Raw genomic sequence first — 26,427 nt, 5'->3', positions numbered from 1 at the left:
TCTGACGATGACCCATTGGACACCCATTTGATGGATGCCCATTTGATGACAAAAGCTTTCTTTCCTGGGTCTTCAGTAGATGTGGCTGTAGCCCCTGCAGGAGCAGGCCCAGGCTGCATCTCTGTAGGCCTTGCTTCCTAAGGGGATGAGGGCTGAGGGCATTGCCTGAAAGCCTTGGATTCCCAAGGCTCTTGGGTTCAGGGTTCTGGTCTGTCTCCATCAGGGCGAGGCAGGATGTGCCAAGCTAACTTGGTAGAACCTACTAGAGCTTATTCTCCAGATTTAGACAACTCTGCAATACCCCCTTACCATAGATAGGACATTGGTGGGGAAAATTAATCCATAGTGTTTATTTAAAACTCTATATTTGTGGTATCAATGTATGATTTTATCACTAAATTTAAGTTTTTTAGTTAGACTAAAACTAACTTTTCAAAATTAAAAAAAAATGTTTTTAAACTAACTTGGGAAGCTAGGTGCCTCAGTGGATAGAGTGCTGGGCCTAGGGTCAAGAGGACTCCTCTCTCTGAATTCAAATCTGGTCCCAGACACTTACTAGTTGTGCAACCTTGGGCAACTGCCTTAACCCTGTTTGCCTCAGTTTCCTCATCTGTAAAATGGGCTGGAGAAGGAAATGGCAAACCACTCCCTTCCCTGCCAAGAAAACCCCAAATGGGATCATAAAGAGTCAGACATGACTAACTTGCCCTTTTGGGAAACAACCAAAGTTTTAACAGTTTAACAGCTGGAACACATCAGGAGTGGAGGCCTCTGACTTCTGCCGAGACACATATAATTACATCCCCGCCCCTCTCCACAGAGCCAGGGAATCACAATATCTCATAGGAAACCAACAAATAACATGGAAACATAAAATGTATCATTCTTTTCCAATCTTTATTTATAACTTTTACTTAGCTACTAAAGCTATTTAAAATCCCTTGATAAAAGAAATAATGTCTCCTTGGAGATAATTCAGTCACATTTTCTTAAGTAAGAAAAACAATTACCAGGGATTTCAATGTTTATCATTGCCACATTAGGATATTTTGGAGCAGATAAAATTTATTTAGCTTTTTTGTTTTTCTTTTTAAAATTCTAATGGGGCAGTCAACTATCTAAAATTAATTTCTAGCATAGCTGCAAAAAGAAAGCAAAAGAAAACTTTTAAACAATTTTTGCTCTTGTTTTCAATCTAGGAAGACATAACAATGAAGATGCAAAATGTCATTTAAAGAGAAATTTAATGATATGGTGATGCATTAAAACATATATTTGAGTTAATATATACCATATTGGCCCACAAAGCCTGGGGCTGTGGAAAGAGCACCGAAGTAGAGTCCTGAGATCTGAGATCAGATCCCATTCTGCCCCCACGTGACCGTGGACAAATCACCAATCACCTGTCTGAACCCATTTCCTCTTCTATAAAACAAGAACACCGGACTGTTTCTCTGAGGTGTCCTACATCTCTGCATCTATGATCCTATGATGCTCTGGGTCTCATTGGAGAAGAACCTTATATTCAGGAGTCACCCAGAGTCACCCAGAAAAGGCAGCATGTAAGAGGTGAACTTCCTTTATTTAGTCAAGTGCTTAAGGACCTTGAACAAGCTATCTTAGCTCCACAGACCTGTTTCCTTAAGTATTAAATTAGGTAATTAAACTCGATGATTTCTAAATGTTCCTTTCAAGATCTTAGATTCTGTGATTTCATACGCTGACTTCCTCATCTTTGATCAGCTCAGATGATACCTCTTCTATGAAGACTTCCCTGATAATTCCACATCCTGATCCAGTTATTAATACTCTTTCCCCTCCCAGGCTACCTTGTATCTCCCCAGCAAAAAGTAAACTCCTTGAGGGTAATTATCAAATTATCATTTTAACTTCTTATCCCCAGCCCCCTAGCATGTCCTTGTATGCAGCAGGCACTTATGAAATGAATCTAATTAAATTTGTCCACATATAAATGAAAATTACTGTATACTCTTCCATAATACCTCATTTGAGGGACAGATGATGGGAGAGCCAATATAATGATGCCAAACTTCCTGCCTCCAGCACAGAAGAAAGCATGATGCTACCAGTTCAGCTGTGCCTTTCTTGGGGCCACATCCTTTTCTGGGGTTTTCAAGGCAAGATGATACATAAGGCCCACTATCTCTCTACGGGGGTGTGAGATATTGTTTCCTAGACCCTGACATGGGTTGTGCCGAACTGATGCAGGAATGGGTCGGTGTGAAGTTCTTCCTGGTGAGTCTGACGTTGTCATTCAAGGTAACATCCCTGCCCCTGGAACACTGTGCACTCACAGAACTCAGATAGGGAGATAGAAATGTAACTACTTGGTAAGTGAATTGATGTCTTTCCAACCATAAAACTTACTGGTAGTGAATCCAAAATTCAAAGAAGAAATTTGGGATCTAGCAATACCACCATTGGTTTGAATTGGTCTTTTATATAATTTAGTTTCAGTTTTTAGGATGATTTAAGTTTGAAAAAAGATGAAGCTCAGAAGTTAGTGTTAGAAGTTGCTTATTTTATTCTGTAAATGAAAGGAAGAAAGAAAAAAGAAGGAAAGAAAGAAAGAAAGAAAGAAAGAAGAAAGAAAGAAAGAAAGAGAGAGAGAGAGAGAAAGAAAGAAAGAAAGAAAGAAAGAAGAAAGAAAGAAAGAAAGAAAGAAAGAAAGAAAGAAAGAAAGAAAAATTGCCTTACAATTGAACCTATGAGTCATATATTCCAATCAGAATTTCAAGGCTTAACACCTTTAAAGACAGCAAGTGAAATTTTAAAATTTATTTTTCATTCAAATTAATGTATAAAAAAACCACAAGGACAAAACTAGTGGCTTGGCCACTAACTACCTGAAAAGCGGCCAATCAATTCACAAGTGTTTCCTCGCTGCCTGCTGAAAGAGTGCACTTCATGTTCAAAGAATCATCCCTTACCTCTTCTTCTTTGTGACGATGAGAACGTCATTGAAGAGAAAGAAGTAAACCGGCTGTTTCGAAGTCCTTCTGGAGAAAAGCACAGTGTCTTCTACATAGGCAGTCAGTTCACCCCTTTTGACCAGCCAGCGAGAGGATGATACTAAGGGGAACGGCTAGGGGAAAAATGAACAAGAACATGAGTGTGTGAGTCTCATCTTAGTGCCATCAGCAACATGAATAAAAACCAACATGACAGCCGGAGATGCACATTAAGATTACGAGAAGAACGTTCTCGGTCAGTAGGAGCTACCCAAGTGTTTTAGGAAGGGGATTGTGATGACAACACTGTAATAAAATGTGGCCGGCATAGTCTGTCTTCTGAGCAGAGAAGGAAGAAAACAAGGTACAAGCTTGGAGGCATTTTCCAGTACAATCAAAAGCCATTGAGAAGATATCACAGTCAAGTAGAAGGTGACCCAGCTATTGACCAACGAGGAAAAAAAATCTCAAAAAGATAAGCCACCTAACCCACCCTTGTGGTCACTCTAGCAATCAAATGCTAATAATTCTAATAATAAATGAAATTCTAATAAAAATGTGAACATGTCAAATCAGGCACACTAGAGGGAAAAGAAATAAATTGGTTAATAATAGAATCGATACATAAAATTTAAAACAGAGATTCTTGAGTTCCATGAACTCTTTTTTTCTTTAAAAATGTGGTAACTATTTCAATATTATTGAATACCTTTGTAATTTTATATATTCTATCTCATGCATTTAAAAACATAATTCTGAGTAGGGTTTCATAGGCTCCACCAGATTGCCAAAGGCATCCATGGTACAAACCAGGGTAAGAACCATTAAATTTAAATGACAGTCTGCTGTTATTTTGTATGCTGAAAAGGTGTAAGCAATTCTTTTCACTAATGAACAATGTAAAAGAATATATCCCTTTCTAGTCTGCCTATGATATATCCATTTGGTTATGTTATTGAGAACTCCTGTTCTTAAATTTAAATGGTAGTTTCTCCCATGGGGGCTCAATCCTTTAATGTAACATGCCCTCTCCCAGCTTCAGAGGCCAAACTTTCTTTTTCTTCCAGAATAAACCACTCTATTCATATAAGACAGGCCAGAGCCAGGGAATTACATACTGATAAATTCAAAAAATTGGAAAACTTTCAAACCACAGGAAAATTCCAACCACTGAGAACTCATTTCTTAAAACATACAAAAGGTATACTGCCAAAACAAACTGATGGGAAGGAGAAGAGAGAAAAAAAAAAACAACAAATTTCTTTAAAGAAGCAAGAACCCTTAGAGTCCAAGGCCTAGAGTAACAAAATATGGATCATCTTAGAAGCAAATATCACTTTGCAGAGATGCCTGATAGATATAGTTAAGGGGGGTGGGAACTGGCCTAGGAGACAAGCTTGGAAGAATTGTAACTGCTTAGTTTAGAAAAGAGAAGGCTGAGATAAAGTTTGATGAGACAGACAAAGAATATGAAACATTTTGACAAGAGGGTAACTAGTCAGTTATATTCTATCATTTGTGAAGGACTAGATAAGAAGAAATTTCCACTGGATGTTAGGAAAATCTATGCGACTCTCAGGGAGATGAACCACTGGGATTGGCTACCAAAAGCATGACTACCTTTGCTTGGGGACTTAGACATTCTTCTGAGGGCAAGGAGTTGAATCAGATCACCTCAAGGTCTTGACTAGCTCATGCACACCAAAGCCTAAGGCAGAACTCTTGATTGAGTTTAGACCTGTTCAGAGCAGTAAAATACTAGAAAAAACCCATGATAAATGTCTTATCTACAAGAGCATGCATCCCCAGGATGGTCTGGAGGGCAAACAAAACCAAAAACATCATTTAAAAAAAATCTGAAATGATTCTCCATTTACAAAAAAAATGCATTTTAATGTACAAACTAATGGAAAAAATAGATTTCATCATTTCTCTACTATTACTTGGGGGTGGGGGAAGATTATAAATAACTTGCCTTAAAGTTTGCTAATGTAGAGATGAAATTTACTGCTTCAGATAATGAGGATAACATCAAAATGAAGAAGAAAAAGATATTATCTAAAAGCCAAAACATAACTTTGATATACAAAAAGGTTGATGAATGAAAAGCATTCATCAAATGCTTATTATTTGCTAAGCAATAAATAGATAGATAAGGGCAGCTAGGTGGCACAGTAGATAGAGCACCAGCCCTGGATTCAGGAGGACCTAAGTTCAAATATGACCTCAGACACATAACACTTACTAGCTGTGTGACCCCGGGCAAGTCACTTAACCCCATCGCCTAGCCAAAAAAACAAGCAAACAAAAAAAAAATAGACAGGTCGATAGATAGATAAAAGGTTAGTACTAAAGCTAATTAAGAGTGGCCACTTACAACTGAGATAACGAACTACTGAAAGAGAAAGAGGCAGAGACAGAGAGAGAGCTTTTTGAATAGCTTAATTTAAGAGTAATTATCCAGTCCAGCCCCCTGATTTTGCAGTTGAGTCAGAGACTTTGGGATGTGATACGACTTACTCCGGGTCACTTCACTGGTTTGTGGGAGAGCTATAATTAGACCCTAGAATGTTTGGTTCATTGAGTCTTTTCAAGTGTGACCAAAGAAATGTGTGAATTAAAATGACGCTAAATATGATTAAATAACTCCTTTTGGAATGAGGAAAGGGGTCTAGAGGTAACAACAGCTTTCTTCAGCTGATTTTCTTTCCTCTTTGTTTCACCTACTAAAGAAGTAATCTAGGCAGGAAGTCATTCATTTTGTGGGAGAGTGAAGCAAGGCGAGAGATATTCAACGGGAGCAAAGAACGATCCAAAGTCTTCTGCTGCTATTTAAACAGAGCCCGCACAATTACAGCACCTCCGCTGAGAACCTCATATGAATGCCCTAATGCTCTGACCCAAATGCAATGCATTACATAGAATTAAGGAAAATTAGGGGACCCTTTCCGGTCTGCCATTGCCAGGTGATCTAGCTCACAGAGTGCTGTGAAAGAAGCTGGTGGTATCTTAAGGTGGATTTTGGTTTTAGGGAAGAAGAAGGGGTGAAAGGACTGTAGCTGACTGTTTTGAAAGGGAAAAGAGTGGGGAACGTTAGTTTTCAGAATCCTTTTTTTTTTTTTGGTAAGATTCAGTCAGGTGGCATTTATTGAGCTATGTGCCAGACATCCTGCTAGAGACACAGAGAAAGGCCAAAAAAAAAAAAAGTCTCTGCCTTCAGTGAGCTCACAGTCTAACCAGGGCAAGGCTATTCTGGAGCCAGCTGGAACCAATTGTAAAATCTTCAGTGTGACCATTTACACCTCAGAAATCAACAAACGCTATGAATCAGAGCCTGATTTATTGCTCTGTCGATTGTCTAGACTTAAGAAAGTGGTGGAGATTAAACTTAACAGTATGTCGTGCGGACTTTTTTTTTTCCCAGAGAGCTGGCTGTTAAATATTTATACCAGCACACCCCTGAGTGGGGAAGAACTAAGTCCAACAAGCTATAGATAGGATAGATTAAGAGTAGTTTCAGAGGGAAGGCAGTAAGGTGAAGGAGGACCGAGAAAGTTTTCTTGCAGAATGTAGGAATTTAGCTGAGACTTGAAAAGACCCAGAAGGTGAAGAGGAGGAGAGAGAGACAGAGTTCCAAGCATGGGTGACATCCTTCCGGGAGATTAAGGTACAGCGAGGGGGCAGTGTCACTGGCTATGTGATTGGCCCAAGATCATGAAGGTATTAGTGGGTAAAGTTTAGGATTCGAATCCAAATCTTCTAACTCCAAGTCCAATGAGCGCTTTCCTGCTACAACCCTTAAGGTCAAATTTAGGGGGAGGGTTTTTTCTTAATAATTAATTTATTTTTAATTTTCAACATTAACTTCCATAAGATTTTGAGTTTTAAATTTTCTCCCCCAATCCTTTCCTTTAACAAACAAAACAAAACAAACCAAAACAATATATCTGATAGAAGATAAACAGTGTATAGGCACAAGTCAGTCAAAAAGAGTGTGAGATTTTGTCTTTAAAATTCTGGGAAAGGTGGTTGCTTGTTTTTATCTGAAATAGACAAAAGGCTTTACTGGCAAATATTTAGTTAGAATTAAAAAAAAAAATCTTGGCATGACCCTGTTCCCCTGTGTGGTAAGGAATGGTAAAAAGGGACAGTGGTGAATAATGGAAAGAGTTGGGGGGGCGGTCAGGCACCTCCAGATTCCAGTCATGACACCAGCACTCATTGGCTGAGTACTCTTGGACAAGTCACTTTATATTTTTGAGCTTCTGTTTTCTCATCTATAAAATGAGAGAGTGGATTAGATGATCTCAAAGGTTACTTTCAGTTTTAAAATTATATCATTCTCATTTTTTTGCCCCAAACTTGGCATCTTCCCTGCAAAAGACCTTTCTGGAAACCTTCTTTCTTCTATCCATTTCCTGAGCACGGATCCTGCTGCTGGGTGTCACTAGTCAAATGTCATCACATCTATTATGTTTACTTAGAATTTTTTAAATCTTGGCAAGACCCTTTCTAGGTAATATCTGGGTAATCATTTATAGCACTTTCTCTGAAAAGTAAATTTTCCATTCCTCCAATGCTATCACTGTAAAAATGTCATTATTTCTGTTGCTTTCAGTTAACTCCATACATTTCCACGGATGCTTAAAGCAAAGCCCATTTTCCATCATTTCCCATGCCTATATTAAGATACAAATAGAAATGAGGGTACCTTTATTTTGAATTCCAGCTGGGAATTAATTGTGTACATCATTTCTGTCCGTTCCATTTTCCGTGCCCCTTCATTACACAAACGAACCAACTAGAAAAAAGAGGAAGAAATCAGTCATTAAGTATTAACTATATTAACTAAGATGGCTCATTTTCCCTTTTGTATACAAATTTCTTTTGGGAAATGCTCACTTCATGGAACTCCCATGAGACTCCTCACTACATGAGAATACACATTTAACATGTGTAATCTAGTTAGATATGGCTATCAGGGGTGTTTCCACTCATGAAACAAAAAAGGGAATTCCTAGATAAAAAATGGACTTATTCTAGACAACAGAACTATTCTTTTTCTTCTTACCTGTCACCTCTACAAATGCACTCTCACACATGCACACACACACACATATACGTAGACAGACAGACACACACACACACACACACACACATTATTTCTATTATTTCTGCTGCTGCTGCTGCTGCCACTACCACTGCTATCACTACTCCACCTGGAGTTCTGGGATGATTTTCTCTTTCTTTGTATCCCCAGGGATACTAGCCCATCTCTCATTATATTTATTTTACAGATGAGGAATCTGAGGCACAGACAGGTAGAAACGGACTGCCCAAGGTCACCCAGTTTGAAGTAGCAGAGCCAGTGTTTAAAATTTGAATTGTCTGACTTCAAATCCAAAACTATTGTACCCCATATTTTAATGAGAAAGCTCTCTCCTCACATCTTAGAAAATGAGGACAATTGTGAGCAGCTGCCTGATAATAACCAAAATGTGAAGGTCTGACTGACTGGCCAGGGGTGGTATCTTGGGTTAAAGCAGACTTTCAGCAATGTATACAGGTGGCTAGGATCTCTGGAAGACTTTTGTTGATTAGATCCTGGCAATTTGATGCTACGGAACTAGGGGGGGAAAATCAAACATGATACTAAGGTCTATTTAAAAGGAACATGCAAGGGCCAGAAAGAAATTTGCCCACTGCATACCAGAACTCATTTGCCTACGAGAGTGCTGTATTTGGAGTGTATGGAGCTCGGGCAGCATACGCTTGGCCCTATGATGGTGCCGTACAGTAAGCATGTTTAGGACTTGATCTCACAGCTACTCCAGACTCACAAACTAAGAAAAAAAAGCCAGTCTCCTGGCCTTAAAGTCCTACCAATTATCCACCCAAGATGATAGGGCAAAAGAGAACATTGTAATGCTACATCACCCAATGAATCCATCAGACCTGACTCCAAATGAACTTTGCTTGCGTGCAAAGATCAAATGTGCTCTTATGATATGAAGAGAGATGAGTTATCACTGAGGCTATTTGATCTTAACTTGGACTTCAAACAAAAGCAGGGATTGTCTTTCTGGTTCTAGCACTTGTAGCCTTGGTACTTAGCACAATGCCTGGCATACAGTAAGAGCCTAATCAATGCTTATTTCCTTCCTCTGGGTGTATTAAAATGTTACATTATGCTTTTTTTTTTTAAGAAGTGGGTAAACATTAAAGAGATTCCAAGGAAGTATGATTCATACCCTAGTACTTGTTGTCTACCAAAGTGGCATGGAAGCTCCTTGAGGCCAAAGACTGTCTCTTTTGTTTCTGTATCCCCAGTGCTTAGCACAGTGCCTGACACTTAGTAGGTGCTTAAAAAATGCTTGTTCATGACTAAAACATGTGGGCTAACAGCCTTTGAAGAACAAGAATAGCAAATGAATTGTTTGGCCTCCAGCATAAAACTATCACAAGGACTTCTCTTAACTGGCATGTTAAAATTCAACAGCCAGCATTCTTTTCTTCCATCGGTAATATGCTGGTTGTCGGTCCTAAAGAACAGAATTAGGAACACTGGATAGAAGTTTCAGAGAGGCAAATTTATACTTGATTTAAGGAAAGATGCCCTGATAATTACAGCTCTTCTAAAGAGAAAGAGGCTGCTTGGGGGATGGCGGGCTTCTCTTTCCCAGAGGTAAGATGTGCACTTTGGGGAGATACTGAAGAAGGGGTCCTAAGCCAGCTAAAAGCTGGTACTAATGACCTCTGAGATTGCTTCCTGATCTGTAAGCTTCTCTCAGGCAGAGAATGTGGCTACTAGAGCAGCCAGTGGTCTCTGGAATTCCTCTAAAAGAACACGGACAGCAAATGTCTGTCCTAACTGGTTTTGACATCCATCTGACAGAAGACAGTCGGCCAGATCAATTGACCTCTCCTGGTCTCTCCAGCCTCACAAATCTGGGATCCTAATTTTCTGATGGAATGCTAAGATTCCTTAGAAGCTTCTCTTTTTCCCTCCCACTTCAAGTCATAGCTAAAAAAATATAAATCTACAGGATAAAACCTTTTAAAATGGATTTCTAATAGATACCAAAGCAATCTGAATTTTCATTAAGCAGAGTATTTGGAGACTTTTGACAGAAAGACAATCAGTTCAAATGCTCAAGATGTTTTTAGGCTTTGTCTAATTTATCCAGCAGAAACATGTTTTCTGGCTTAAATAAACACCAAACTGTGGACTCAAATCAAGAGAACTGGCATTTGCATCATTCCTGCTAGAACCTCCTTCCCCTCCCCAGAATTAACTTCTATTTAATTTATATGTATTTGTGTTTACTTATACGTGAACACGCTATTTCCCCCAATAGAATGCAAGTTCCTTGAAGGCAGGAACAGCTTCGTTTCTGTCTTTGTATCTGCCATTCTTGTACACAGGAATTGAGGGAAAGAAGGAAAAAATGGACATTTCCTAAGAACAAACAGCCAGTCTCCAATGACCTCTCAGAGAAGACTCAGGACAGCATGTAGTTGTAACAGTTAGCAATCCATCACACTTGGTTCTTGGGCATAGACTGCTAATCCTTGACTCACTGGATTTCATCAACCTGGATGGGCTTTCTGAGAACAGCCCATGCAGGACAACCAGCTGTCCCTGAAGTCACAGAGGAAAGCATACTAGGCAAAGTTAATGATAGTAATTATACTGATAATAAAGTATTAATAATATTGATAATACCAGTGGCTGATGTTTAGAAACCGATTTTAGGTCTATGAAGTAATTTACATCCGCTCTTTCATGGCTGTCTCCCATACTTGCAATGCCCGCCTTCCTCCGCTCCACCTCTAGAATCCCTGGTTTCCTCCAAGTTTGAGTTCAAATCCCAACTTCTGCAGAAAGCCTTTCTCAATCCGATAAACTACTGGTGGCCCCCTCCTCACCACCCACTCCTACAGTAACCTTCTATCTACTCTGCTTGTATCTTGCATTAGTACGATCTATACACACGTATATCAGACACACATCTTTACGCACTTGTCTCCCCAAGAAAACGCAAGCTCCGTGAGAGCAGGGATTGCTTCATTTCAATGCAAGATAGTGTAAATGCTTACTAAAGGCTTGGGTAGTGATGGCGCCTCATAGCAGCTCTGGGAGATTCAAAAAACTAAGAAAACAGTGGCAGGCTCCTGAAAGGCTGCGGGCCAACGCGACCACCAGCGATAACTGCACAAATGAGATCACATTGATAAAGCACTTAGCACAGTGCCTGGCACCTAGTAGGTGAGGAAGAAATTCCCTTCCCCCAAAGTACTGGAATCATGGCCTGTTTGGTAAAGTGTTCAATGTCTTACCTTGCTCACTTCTTTCACAGCCCGTTTGCAAACTTCATATTTTGGTGAATCTTTAGGTGTTTTCTGACAGATGGTCTGGAATGAATTAGAAGTCAATAATGTTAATTGGTTTTGATACATTAAATAGTAGCAATGTCAATCCAGAGGAAGCCCTGAATGCCAAACTCGAGCCTTCAGGATCTCTCCTCTTCACTTTGTATTGCCCTTCTCCAGCAAAGTACCCTGCACTGTGCTGCATTTTCCCCCTTCTGCAAATGTTGGTTGATGCTTTCCCCACCCCCTGCCCATATCACTTAAAAAAAAAGTTTGTCTTTTTTTTTTTTAGTGAACAGAAATTGATTTTCTCTCCCTTCCCATCAACATTAAAAATAAAAACACAACTCTTTTAGCAAATATATGTAGTTAAGCAAAACAAATTTCTCTATGGGTCATATCTGAAAAATAGGTTTCATTATGAATGGGCAATCCAACCCCTTTCTGGCAGGACAACATGGACCACTTTTTTTTTTAAACCATTCTCATTTCCCAGTGATTCTTCCTTACAATAGAATATTGGAACAAATAAGTCAGCCAAACATGACGAATCAATATGGTGGCCATGCCCACAAACCTGGGCTTCATTCTGAACTTGGAGGAAGAAGTGATGGTCACATTAGTCTTGGGTAGTCAAGGCTGGACCTGACCAACACACTTGTCATGTAGATTACCTCGATTATACTTATCAGTATCAGGGTCTCATCACAGTGGACTGAAGTTTATCTCACCTTTTGGTCTCCTTCCCTCCCTTGGTCTCCCACCCCATCCCACCCTCTTAGCTCTGTACACAGAATAAATCTCCATTGACTCAAGTGGTGTAAAAAGGGCCGTAGTAAATATGAAAACAACATTCAAACAAAAAGCTATTCAGCATTTTGAATATATTTAAGCACAAGATGCACATAAAGGTAATAAAATATATGATGAGAAGGAAAATTTGAAGAGAAAACAGGTGAGATTGTCTTTGGCACATGTATACTGTACACCATGACTTGAACTTGGGTTTCAAAGGAGGGTGGTTCAGGTCAAGGGGACTAGAGCTCACATACTTGGACATTCCCATCTTGTAAGGACCAACTAAAAAGAAAATCCAACTCAAACAAAAACCACTAATGCAATTAAACTGTTGCAATACATTTTCATTTTACTTTATTTGGCCATTTAGCTAAATTCCTAAATTAAATAAAAGCAAAATGAAAATATCATAGGCATATTGTGACTTCCCTAGCATTTTATTTATTTGTTCAGTTATTTAGTCACGTCCAACTCTTTGTGACTCCATGGACCATACTGTCCTTAGTGCTTTCTTGGCAAAGATACTAGAAGGTTTGCCATTTTCTTCTCCAGTGGATTAAAGCAAACAGAGGTTAAGTGACTTGCCCAAGGTCACGCAGTTAGTGAGTGTCAAAGGCCAGATTTGAACTCATGTCTTCCTGACACCAGGTCCAGCACTCTGTCCACTGAGATGCCTAACTGCCTCTGTAGTGTTGCCAGATTTCTAAGTGAGGCCTCAGAGTTTAGGCAGTGGTGGAGAGCAGGAATGAAGCTAGCTGTCAAGTAAGAGAGGGAACTAAGAGAGGACTGACTTAACGAGGATGAATGGATGTCAGACTCTCTCACCTGAGCTGAGAATTCAGATGAGAGGTTCCCAGATTGTGTGAATTGGGGATGTACAATAAGGGCAAAAATCGGTTTTCTGCCTCTTCAAATATGGTGCCTTTCCATGAATGATAGCACTTTCTGGGTCACAGTGCCACACCTTCTCAAAGAAAGGCATTCCCCAACACTGAGGTTTGTTCCAATAATTCCTGGATCAGAAATAAGGAGATGAGGTAAGGGCTAGAGAAAGCACGGGCCTGATGGACTGCTGTCCTAGGTGCAAGGGGGTGAGGATCGTGGAAGAAGAACACTTTTCAAAATATGTGGATCTCTTTCCCTCACTGGCATAACCCTCACCAAAGTCTGCTTTGGGCCGTCCTGAGGGAAGGGGAAAAAGGCAGACTAAGTATCAGAGATATAGCCATCTTTTTATATTTGGATAACTGGATGTCAACATTTCCTTTGTAATACTATGTACTTTATTTTATGCATTTAAAAAGGTTATTCTGAGAAGGCTTTATCAGACTACCACCACTGGTGTCCATGAGACAAAAAAAAGTAAAACCCCCCTTTTTAAAGCATCAGAAGACCCTCCTTTTTTTCATCGGCCCTAGATGGATGGCCTCTGTGATTTTCTTCAGCTTGCAGACTTCAAGAGACCATGATCCTAATGCTGGTTCAGTCACAGGATAGTTAAACTCCAAGTAAACATGGGGGGTTAAAGAGCAAAAGTTACATTTTATCTTGGGAAACACATTCAGTTAAAAGTACTGATGAATAAGAAAGATTGAAAAACAAAAATAAACCATGTACAGGAAGGTCCTTTCAAGTAGAGATTTTTCCTTTCTTTGTTTTGGTATCTCTAGTACCTGGTACAACGTGTGGTGCACAGCAGGTGCATAATAAATGCTTACTGATAGCTTGACTGATATTATTCAGAAGTGTGACATTAAGAAAAAGGGTAAACAGATATACATTTGTCATCTAAGAACAGAATTCTAGAAAGTGAAAATATAACTATTACATCTCAACAGAAAGCCATTTTGTAAGAGTCCGAAATCAATATTTAGAATCAATCTATTTATTCTGAGTAAAGTAGATGTTTTCTTTTCACGGAATCTGAGAGTCAGCAGAGAGGTCAGTGTCCATCTAGTCTAATCAGTACTGGACCTGTGTTCTTCTATGAAATTCTGGACAAGTAGTTATCTAGCCTTGTTTGGGAAACCTTCAACTCTGGGAAGCTCAATGTGCCCTCAGGCAGTCCATTCCATTTTTGGACAGATGCAATTATTAGCATAATAGATAGAGACCTAGCTTCATACCCTTAAGATATGGGTTCAAGTTCTGCCTTTAACACACACACACATAGACACTCACACACACACACACACACACACACACTACCCTAGTTAAGTCATTTAACCTTTCAATAGTCTAGGCAACTCCCAAGACTGTCAATTTAAGAGAAGATGACAACCAGCATTAGTCGAGGATCATTCCTCCCTTAGAAATTCCTAATTCTAAAGAAATCTCAAATTCAGTCCTATTTCCCAGCTCTTTTCCTTACATTAAGCCCAGATGTACCGCTTCACAATTCCGACCTACAACACTGCCTTTAAAGACTTCAAAGAGATCCTCTCCAACTTTAGCTTTTGTGATTCATTTCTCTTTGGAAGAAATCTTAACTGACAATAGAAATTAGGCATATACGATTGTCCGCACTGCTTGGCACCGTGCTTCACATGTAACGGTGACTCAACAAATGTTCACTGGATGCATGTCAGGGCTGGTGGTCCGTGGGAAAGTAGGGGTCATTTTAGAGCCAACTCTGTTGGAACAGATACATTGCCTAAAGCAAGGAATATCTCTCCTTCAAGGTTCTCTATAAAATTCTGTGTGTCAGATCCTGAACTTTAAAAAGTGAATGTGCCCTAAATGATGCTTGCTTATTGTGAGAATTTGCCATCAAGATGGATTATGAAGAGTAATAAACTATTTCACTTGGGAAAACAAGAATAATTAACAAGGAGGAAACCAGCTTCCAGTTTTGATCAGGTCTGGACCAGCCTTTCCTATCCTTACTTGCTCTGATCATTTTTTCTGACAATCTCTGACCCAATAAGGAAAGCCAATGCCGATCAATCCCCTGGTGCCTTCTCCTGTTTTCCCCAAGTTACATTTTTTTTTCATTCAAAAGGCAGTTTCATGCTCATCTTTTCCAAGACAGCGTCCAAAGAAAGGAATGGTATTTATTTTACCTTTGCTTCTGATTTTTCACATTTGTTTGTCAACTGTCTAACATTTTAGCATTTAATGCCTATTTTTCTACATTTGAGGAGCAATCACTTACTCTATATATTATATCCTCAGTACCAGAACCCCTAGTACTGGCACCTTCAAAGCAAAGAATATTGGAACTAGACAAATCCTTAAAGACAATCTAAGTCATTCCTCTCTTTTTATTGATGAGAAAATTAAGAGCCAAAGAAGTGACTTAACCAAAGTTTTACAGTTTAACTGTAGGTGAACCAGAGCTCAAAGACAAGTGTTCTGACTCCAAGGCCACTGCCCTACTTCAAAGAATGAATGATCCCTTGTACATAAGAGACCTTTGAGTATTCCTTGGATATAGAAATAGAATGAATATGTGAGTAGTTGAATGAATAATTGAGTGAGTGAATGAATGAATGAATTGAAAGTCACCAGAGGGAACTCTGATTCCACATATTTGTCATATGAGTCAGTATGAGTCTCTGAGAAGAGAAGAGTAGAAGGAACAGGTAGAGTTAATCACAGTTAGAGTTATAGACAGTCGTCTTCAAGTATTGGAAGGGTTGTAATTTGAAGGAGAGAGCAGACTTGTTCCATTTGGTACCAGAAGGCAGAAGCAAGAGCAAGGGACTGAAGAGGCTAAGAGGTGAATTGAAGGTCTACGTCAGGAACAACCTCCTCACACTTTGAGAAGTCCCCACATGGAATGTGCTGCCTATGAAGGTGGTGGGCTCCCTTCATGGAGGTCTTCAAGTAGAGGCTGGCTGACCATGTGTCAGGAATGTTCAAGTGGTGATTCCTTTAATGGATGGGCTACATGAGATGGCCACTGAGGTCCCTTCCAAATCTCAAAGGCTATGATTCCATGATATTGCTTGCATTGAAGATGATATCCAGAGAAAACCCAATACAGACTAAGATTTTCCTTCCAACCAGCAGCTTCTTACTGAATAAGGACAAATGTCTCATCATTTTCACAAATATGTCTAGGAAGTATGCTCCCTAAATCCCAAAAGTAAAGTCTCTTCCATCATAATACAAAGAGTGACATTTAAAAAAAAATTAAAATTAAAATGAGTTTCTTACATCCATCAGCAAGGGAAGACGCGTAACCCTCTGCATGGGGAGAATGAGGAAAGAGATCATAGGTAAATTCCTACACTCTTCTTGGGATTCAATCCGAGATAATACTTCCTTAAAAGATGGATTAGTTGCTCTGAGAAGGGGGAAAAAGAAAAACAAAAAAAAATTTCAGAAGATTTTTGACTTTATGTCCTCAAATAAGCAGCCAAATATGAATATCTACATGACAAAGTGAAACACTCTTTCGTTCATAATGAATTTTAAAATACAAAATCCACACAATCCCATAATTAGTTAATTGTTAAGACTTTCAAAATAGAATAACAGGAAACATGATTTTATGGAAACATTCATGGGCTACAAGTCTAGGGAACTCCAAAGCTGACCACAAAATGTAAACAGTCAGCAGAGTGGTACCTTTGAAGATACCCACAGAGATTACCACAGTTCTAAATGTAAACACTTCCCCCTCCCCCACTTATCTAAATCAGCACCAGCCAGGCCCAGCTCCTAACTGGTCCCCACCTAGAGGTGAATTCCATTTACACTGGGAGGAATGACCGTTTCAAGCAACTCCTCCAAATTTATATTTGCACAAATATAATACTTCAACCCATAGTTTTGCTCCTGCTCAAGAGACCCAATATATGTGAAGAAAGAAGACGGTTTAACAGATTCTCAACATAAGACAGCCAGCAGGCTTCCCAGTCTCCCACCATCCCCATGACCACATTTCAAAGACTGGGATGCTTTCAAAGGTCTTGCAATTCTTCTAATTCTGTGTATCCCCAGAGTACCTGGCATATCATAGGTGCTTAATAAATGCTTATTAACCAGCTGACAGGTCTGTCCTACAACTGGTGAAAGAGTCCAGGAGAAAAGCAGTGGATGAGAACCCTACTATCACACTTAACAGACTATAAGCTACTTGAAGGCACAGACACAGTTATCTTTAGATGTTTGCTAAGTGAATGAGTGCTAATAACTCATGCCTTAAGGTTTCTCAACATACACTGTATTCTTTGATCCTCATAAAATTCTGAGTTAGGTGCTATTATTATCCCTGTTTTACAGATAAGGAAACTGAGGCTAAGAGAAAACAAGACTTGAAAAGGTAGCATTCTATAGTAGATGAAGTATTAAAGTTAGACAATTGTAGTTGTGTGACCCTGGGCCAGTCACTTACATTTTCTGGGCCTCAGTTTCCTCATCTGTAAAATGAGGCGGTTAGATTTCATGAGCTCAAGGTCTCTTCCAATTCTCTATCTCTGAATCTATGATCTTGATTCTTATAAGATGTAAGATTAGTTGGTCCTCTTGTTATGACCAGGTGGGGATGGTGGGGAGAGTTGGGAAGTGATTATGAGAATTTCCCTTTTGAAAAACAAAAAAGAACAATGATATTCCTCATTAAAGTCCATTAAAAATTAAAATGAGGAATTTCTGGTGTAGTAGATTAAACAAAACAAAATGCAAAGCTTCCTAAAGAAAGCTTTCGAATTATAATACTAAAGCTGAGCCCCAAAGAAAAGAGAGAAAGCGGATCTCCCTCCCTTCTCCCTTCTGTCAGACTTGGTTTGTGTATTTGGCTAAATTTGCCTTCCCTTCTCTCCCCTCTCATCAGTCTTTTTTGTTTTTTATTCTCACAAGGGATGGCTCTCTTAGGAGAGGAGGACAGACGGATGAACTCTGAAATAAAGGTGATATTTAAAAAAAAATTACCATTAATTTTTTTTTAAGAAAGTAAAACATTTTGTTTAATCTGCTTTGAACTGGAATAACGCATTTATAAAAAGAAACCAACCAGTCTATGGGATTAAAAAAATATTTTTTACTCTATTAGATAAAGCATCAACTACTTCTAGTGTTTTTCAAAAGAATTTTTAAATATAATCCGTATTCACAGAGGAAAAGAGAAACAATACAGTGAAAGCAGGACTTGTAGTCCAGAGGCCTAGTTTCAAAATCTTGCTGACACTTAAAAATAACACTTTTTTTTTTGACAATTTCTCCCCAACTGACCAATCTATCTGTGGGATTTTAAGCTCTCCCCTTTGCACTAGCTTCAACAAGACATCAGAGGTCAGGAAAGGGGAGGGGCACTTAGACAAGTCATTAGAAATAAGGTCAGGAAGCATAGCAATTGATTTTCCATGGAGAGATTTTCCATCATTTCTGGAGAATCTTCTTCTTTGAGTATGGCAGTGGTTTGGGGAAGATTCCAGCCATCTCCCACCCCAAGGACAGCTTTCTGCACATGAAGGGCCAGAGCCAGCCCTCCCTACCAAAAAGGGCTCCTTTAGCTCCACACAGGGCCCCTGGAAGATAATGCTCACACCCATCCTCCGCACACACCTGGTCTGCATGGAAGCCTGCCAGAGCCCTGTGCTGTGGGAATCGAACGCCCAGGATCCTGGGAAAGAACATGCAGACAGATCAGTCCTGGCAGCACTCTCCCTAAAATGGGGCTGGAGGCAGGCACATCTGAGATGCAAGTCAGGGGACAAAAGCCAAAGTGTGGCAATGCTGCCTTGTGCAATCATCACCAGGCCCCTGAGAATAACACGATAAAACTTTGCCTAAAGAATGACAAGAGAGACCTGCGCGAATGCAAAGCCAGAGTTCTCGTTAGCTGGGCTGGGGCAGGCATCTGTTTACGTGCGAACAAAAGCACGATCGAATCGTATGCAGAACTTCCTTGGGATAACAGAATTTTTTAAAATCAAGAAGTGATTTATTTTTCCCCATTGTCTCCCAAGTCAACTGCAGTGAAACAGTATTTTCCCCTAAGCCCGTGTAACCAAATATAATCTATTGGAAGAGAGGTGATTGAGCTCTTCTTTCTGGCCCTACAGAGCAGAAATTGAGGAACAGGTATAAGAGAGAGGCAGTATGAGAAAAAAAATACATGGAAGTCAGAAACCTGAGTTCAAATTCTGACTCTGTCTTTGTGTGACATTGGGAAAATCATGTAGCATATCTGGATTCGGGTTTCCTCAGCTGTAAAATGAGGAGGTTGGCCTTAAAGATCTCTTAAAAGCCTTGCCAGCTCTAATCTATGAGCCTATGATACTGAAGAGGGGCAGCTTCAGTCTACCGTAAGGAATGAATTGTGAAAAATTAGAGTGACCTAAAAATGCACTGGGCGCCTTGAGAGGTAATGAATGGGCTTCCCCTCACCACGGCAAAGACTGTATGACCACTCAACTGGAAGGATGGGTTAAACTACATATCTCCCGAGGTCCCACAGTAGGGTTGCTGTCCTGCCTAGTACTAGTTAGAATGGCTTCACTCTACCCTGGTGGTCTTCATTTTCCATTTATAGAATGAGTGTGGTAGATTGAATGATTTCTAAGATGTCTCCTCAATCCAAATTCTGAGATTCCATGATATATTATCAGAAGCTATTCTCCTTACTCTCTAGTTCTCTTCACTCTCTTGCCATCTAACAACTGCCTTCCTGCTCTAGAGAAACTGCTATTCTAGAGTCATGCTCACCTGATTAACAAAGAGCTCTCTCAAACCAAGATATCAGGAAGAGTTCCAGCCAAGCTTCCCTTCATTTTTGACTCTGGCCATGGTCCCCAGCTTTGCCCTCATGAGGGTACCTTTTCTTCTACATTGTTTCCCCAAGTTCTGGGACCATGAACCATAGCCAAATCAGCTTCAAAGTTCCTGGATGGGGTGTGCTAATTTACTCCCGCGAAGCCCCACTTCCCATTCTTATAACTTTCCAGTGCCTCTTTTGGTCACTATGCTTTATCTCCCCTAGGAGAATCTAGACTCCTAGATCAGGGATTGTTTTTGCTTTTGATACTGTATTCCTAGGAGTGAGCACATAATAAGGACTTAATCAATGATTTTTCATTCATCCATTCATTCACATTTCACACCAAGAGGTGGAATCTAAAATATTAAATATAAATTATTTTTAATAATATTAACATTTTAAAATAAAATTAATAAATATAAAATATAGAATAATTCTAAAACCATTTTAACCAAGGTAATCTTCCCCACTCACTTTGAGCTTTAAAAGTAGATCAGTGTTTTGCAAATACAACAAATGTTACTTACATTAACTTTTGTAAAGTCCGTTGCTGGTAGACTTCATTTGTACAGTATTTTATATATGGATCAAATGTGGATGTTGTATGTTTTTCTACAATGTCACTTATATCGTCTAGGAAGATATTATTTTGGTGTCTTTCTTCTAATTCTTTAAAGAATCTGTGAAAAACAGAAATGTTTACATTTTACTTTTCTTTCATTTGGTACATCTGAGAAATGACAAAATGCATTTTACAGAAACTGAAAGTTTACTATAAAATCTCGGGTGTATTTGACAAAAGAATCTATAGGACAGGGAAAGTGTGGAAAGATTCTGAAAGGTAAGTCAACAGAGACAGTATGTGACTTCTAACTAGTATTTAAAAATACAGAATTTAGGGCAATTTCAAAAATGAATGACCAATTCTAGGCCTATATCATGAGGAAGTCAAGGACAAAAGAGGCACCATATGCACCCAAAGTATTCACAGCAGCCCTATTCGTCGTGGAAGAAAAGAATTAGAAAGAACGTAGGTACCCTTGATTGAGGCTAAGCCAACTCTGGTGCATGAATATAACAGAATATTATGGCGTCTTAAGAAATTACAAATATGAAGAATTCAAAGAAAAATGCAGGAGAAAATTGGTATAAACTGGTGCCGGGTGATATAAACAGAAACAAGAAAACAATATACACAATGCCTACAGCCATGCAAATGGAAAGATCAAAAGAAGCAACACTGAATATTGTGTCAATAAAATAGCCAAGAGATGAGAAAGTGCACCTCTCTCCCTTCTTGGCAATGTAATGTGGGCATGGGTGGGATTCTCCATCAGTACAGATGGGCACCTGTCCCAAAACTGAACCTTAGAGAGTTGCTCAGGGTGCAGAGAGCTAGATGGACATGGAGGTATCAAGGGCGAGTCTTAAATGCAGGACTACTTGGTGGCCAGGCTGATTCTCTAGCTGACCAATAGGGAGGTAATAAGTGTTCACTGTGTGTCGAGGACCGTGCTAAACTCAGAACATCACGCAAAGAAAGGCAAAAAGAGCCTCTGTCATCAAAAAGCTCACTTTCTGATGTAAAGAGATAAGCGTGGAAATAAATGACATGCATACAAGACATATATGGAGTAGATGGAAAGTAATCTCAGAGGGGAAGGCATTAGCAGCTGTGGAGGTTCTGGAGAAGGCCTGCTGGAGAAGGAGGTATTCGACCTAAGTCTTCAAGGGGAGTTTTTAGGAGAAAGGAAGAGAAGTCAGAGAATGTAAAAGGCAAAAAGTGAGAAGGAACAGCATGCTGGCTTGGAGGATAAAGACACAGAGAAGGAAGATGGCATGCACAAGGAACAGAGAATCCCCAATCACTAGGCCAGCCTGCCTCTCATTATGGCACATCTATTTATATATATGGACAGAACTAATTTCATTACACATAAGAAATCATATTCACTAGTCAGGTTACCCTTATGTACCTTATGATAGGAAATGACATACAGTGTCATGGCCTACTGGATCAAATACAAAATGTTTTGCTTGGCATTCAAAGCCCCTCATAACCTGGCCTCCTCCTACCTGTCCAGTCTCCTCACATCTTATTTCCCCATAAGACGTGTGCTCCTCTCTTCAATCTAGTGACACTGGCCTCCTGGCTATGCACGAACAAGACTCTCCATCTCTCTGCTATGGGCACTTTCTTTGGCTGTCCCCCCTGCCCAGCAAGCTCTGCCTTCTCAGCTCTGCCTAGCGACCTTCCTCCTTCCAGGCTTCCTTTAAGTCCCAACTAAAATCCCACCTTCTCCAGGCAGTCTTCCCCACCCCCTGTTAGTTCTTGTGTTTTCCCTCTGTTGATTGTTTTCTATTTATCATGTATGTAGCTTATCTGTATATATTTGCGGGTTTTTTTTTTGTCTTCGCATTAGATTGTAACCTCCTTGAAGGCAGGGGCTATGCTTTGCCTCCTTTTTCTATCTTCAGAACTTAGTGGAGTGTCTGGCATATTGTATGTGCTTAATAAACGTTTACTGATTGATCGAATGCTACCTGCCTATGCATCTATTATTACTGGTGTTTATCACTCCCTCTCTTCTATTGTGAGGTTTTTGAAGACAGGAGCATGCGAAACTTTGTAAACTTCTAATGACCTAGCACAGTGCGATGATTCATGCATAATTGTCATTGACGGTGAATCAGAATCATGGAGTGATCTTTTTTTTCCTGTCAAAACGCTATCATGGGTTGACAAATGATGGCCCCTGGGCCAAATCCAGTCTTTGACCTGTTTCCAGATAGCTTGCTAGCTAAGAATGGTCTTTACATCCTTAAATAAAGTATTAAAAATAAATAAGTAAAATATTAAAATGTAAAAACCCTTCTTAAGCTTTGGCCAAGAAGCTATAATTTGCTGGCCTCTTTTCTAAATGATTACAGCAACCTTTCAGAACTCTTTAGAATGGATATAACATTAGACTTTGGCTGTCTCCATTTTCAGGACTGCACCATCCAAAGTGATGGACATTGATCTCAACCCAATGGTATGCCTTTATCCTTCTGCCCATCTTTGACTTGAGGCCCAGGTGGAGTTTGTTTGTGATGGTGGTCATGTAAAGATCGGGTTATCAGATCAAAGTATGCCTCACTCAAGTTTGACCTTCAATCAGAAAGAGACATCCGGTCATTCCGAACTCCCATCAGCGTGCTCTACCTCCTTCCTGTTTCAAAGACTCTTTCTGCTAATGATGGTCTATGTGGCCAGACATAGGGTACCAGCCAACGCATGGAAGATTTAAAAACAAAAAGCTTCAAACACCTCATCTATTCTTCAACTCTACTCTTCTTGCTCCAACACTTCACTTTTCAGGGCTGTCCATACAAAGTCAACCCTTGTTTGCTTCTGGTTTCCTGCACACCTGTGTCTACTCCCAACCCAAATCTCTCTCCTACTCCCACATGCGTCAACACTCTTCCACTCCTTCTGCTAAACAATGGGGATGACAACAAGAACAGAGGCAGACAGAAGTTGCTCCTTTTTACTTTTACTCGTGCTTGACATTCCATCTCTTACCTGTTTCCTTTTGTAGAGGCTGTCACTCATGACTTGAATGCATGTCTTCCTCACCCTAAGCTCTTAGAAAACCTAGTTTCCTACAAAGCTTAAATTCCATCTCCTACTTGAAGCCTTTCTTAATGAGCTGCTGGTATCTTCTTCCCCCAAATTACCTTGCATTCATTTATAAATTTTGTACATATTACTGATAAATGGATATAATGTCTCCCCCTAAACTCAAGCTCCTTGAGGGCAAAAACGGTTTCTATGGCATCTTTATATTCCTAATGCCTAGCAAAATGCCTGGCACACAATAAGTGTGCTTGACTGTATATGTAGATACTGTTCACTGGTGCTAGGGAGGATATTTACAGGTGATGTGAGCCAAGAGATTGAAGGATGCATTGGAAGATTGGAGGTGATTAGAAAACCCTTTCCTAGAGATTACTCTAGAATTATTCTGTACTGTTATCTCTTTGTTTATCTAGTAAAGAGAAGATACGATTTTATAAATGTAAACCAAGAAAGACCCATGTAGTGCCAGTGGAAGATATGTAACAATTCTCTTTTAAATACATATTCTTTGCTGGTGTGAGGATATCATTGCCATAGGCTTGGCATTAGCCACCAAATGGAAGCCCCAGCCCATGCTTCCCAATGAGGCACCATAGGCCTCCTGCCATCTCCCTTGTTGCCATGGGTGATTACATGTCTTTACATATCTCTTAAATGGCAAGCGTCTTATGATTCCAAGGAACAAAGTAATTTTGATTCTTTTGGTTTTCAGACATACACAGAATAGCTATAAACTTGGTTATTAAGCTTCATGTGGTTTGAAAGATAAACCCGTAGGGGAATGAAATAGGAGATAATTATTTAGTCATCAACTGTTTTTATATGTAAAATTTTCAGTTATGAATATTACAAATATATATCTTAGTGGCCAAGCTCTCCTGCTCAAGGAATTTTAAGTACTTGTCTCTAGCTCACTACGAATAACCAGAAAGAATGCAACTAGAACACCAAAACCAACAGCAACTTGGCTTTTCTCTATGTAAAAGGAAATTTCATTTACTAGTACAAAAGGTTTGCCAGAGTATGAAATAGAAATCAGGCATCAATGAAATAAGTATTTTCTGCTACTTATTTAACATATATAAACCAAATCGATCCTATTCTACTTCATTTGGAACACTGCAATGAAAAAACAAGAGATCCTGATGCTGGAAGACTCCAGACACATCGGCAAATTCATATTATCACATGATCTGGAGGATGACGGATGACAGAAAGAGTACTGCTGGCAAGAAGGAGGCATTATTATTTTGGAAGCCAGGAACAGTGGAGATTCAGGCCAGAGTCTGTTATCCAGGCACTTGAAGAAAGAGAGACCTGCAGATAAAATCTAAGTAAATTTGTAAAAACCTTTGGCTTTTTCGAAAAACAAAGAAGCAACAAAACAAAACAAAAATGACGACAAAGAAAACAAACAAATCACCAATAGCCATAACGAGGAGGGCTTTAAAATTTCATGAGACAGATCTATGTAGGAGCAAGAAACAATGACTCCTGTGGTAGCCTCGTGGATTTCCTGCCCTGGTAGCTACAAACTCATTACTTTAGTCTCCTGGTGTTCCAATCTCCAAGAACCTCCAATACCATGGGGCAGGAAGGGAGCCTGCCGGTCTCAAAAATCTGGCCAGGGGAGCACAAGCTCCGGTGGGTCCTACCATTCTGGAGAGAACAATGGCACAGGTGCGCTGATGGACAGCTCACTGATTGTCTGAAGACCAGCCTAGCAAAGTTCCCAGAGCATCATCACTGGGTTGGCCTCAGGGCTCTGAACTCTTTGGCAGCAGCAAGTCAACAAGAGCAGTCTGGGAGGGGCTGCTTTGTTTCTCATCTTAGTGTCCCCAGCACCTAAGCATGGTGCCTTGCATAGTAGACGTTTAACAAACACCACTGAATTGAACGGCATGCACTGCATAGTACAAGGGGGTGGGAGATTTGTTTTCTGGGTCAGTGCCCACACTGAACAAATCAGGAACGTTTCCAGTTAGTTATCTTGTGCATACTTATATTTGTATGTATATAGGGCTTTTATTGTCTCCTTCAATAGAATGTAAGCCTTTTGAAGGCAGGAAATTTGATTTTTTTTTTGTCTTTGTACCCCTAGAGACCAGCACCGTGCATCAGCTCCCAACACTCAGAAAGCTCTTAATAAACACTGATTGACTGGCTGGTCTACCTCTCATAAATAATTTATGCCTAATAGCTTGAATAAGAATAACAGAATATTTTGTGTGTAGGGGTTAGCAATTCCATCTCCTCTTCCTCTACCAAAACACCAAAAACAATAACGCCATCATTCCCTACTTCATCTTTGCAGCCTCATTTTCATTTTCCTCCCATTCATGAGCCCTAAAAAGGCACCTGTGTAGGGCTTTGGAGAGTGTTATAAGAGATGTCTTCTTTACTTTGTCCTTGTGACCTCAGATGCAACATCCTCTACACTTAGGCTACATTGAAGAATCTTTCTTTGAAAACAAACAAACCAATGAAAAAAAAAAAAACAAACCCACAGTAACTTTTCCAGAAGCATGATAAAACAAGCTTCCCATGGAAATTTTCAGAAATAAAATTTCTAGACTAATCGCAGGAAGTTTTTTTCCATAATTCAGAACAACAGAAAAACTTAATATTTTATACCTTAGAGATGAATTCTAGGTATAAAATTTTACTTTCTGTGGAATCATGTTATTATTTTTGTCATTTATTTAGAAAAAATTGTATATAGTCTACACATCCCTGTCCCAAACATCAACAGGTCTGTTTCAATCTAACTCTCACCATCACCTCCTGCCCCTTCACCTCCATGCCATGAGAAATATTATATTTGGGAGAAAAAAAAGAAATACATATGACAATTTTGTTGTATATTTGAGTGAAACAGTAAGTTGTGCATAGTAATTGCAGTTTCATGTACAATCATCTTTTTTTTTAATTGTACTATGTTATGGAAATGCTTG

General features: G+C 39.6%; 1 protein-coding gene across 1 annotated transcript in view; it reads right to left on the bottom strand.

Moving 5' to 3' along the window:
• Positions 1–26,427, bottom strand: part of ARHGEF26 (Rho guanine nucleotide exchange factor 26) — a 140,857-nt gene that overhangs the window by 37,161 nt on the left and 77,269 nt on the right. The window contains 5 exon segments of the mRNA XM_020988927.2: positions 2,952–3,106; positions 7,684–7,773; positions 11,313–11,387; positions 16,305–16,434; positions 20,379–20,531. Coding sequence (XP_020844586.1) covers positions 2,952–3,106; positions 7,684–7,773; positions 11,313–11,387; positions 16,305–16,434; positions 20,379–20,531 — 603 coding nt within the window.

Source organism: Phascolarctos cinereus, unplaced genomic scaffold (assembly GCF_003287225.1).
Source record: "Phascolarctos cinereus isolate Bilbo 61053 unplaced genomic scaffold, phaCin_HiC Scaffold_7;HRSCAF=346, whole genome shotgun sequence".
Classification (NCBI taxonomy): domain Eukaryota; kingdom Metazoa; phylum Chordata; class Mammalia; order Diprotodontia; family Phascolarctidae; genus Phascolarctos; species Phascolarctos cinereus.
This window is presented reverse-complemented; position numbering and strand designations above follow the sequence as displayed.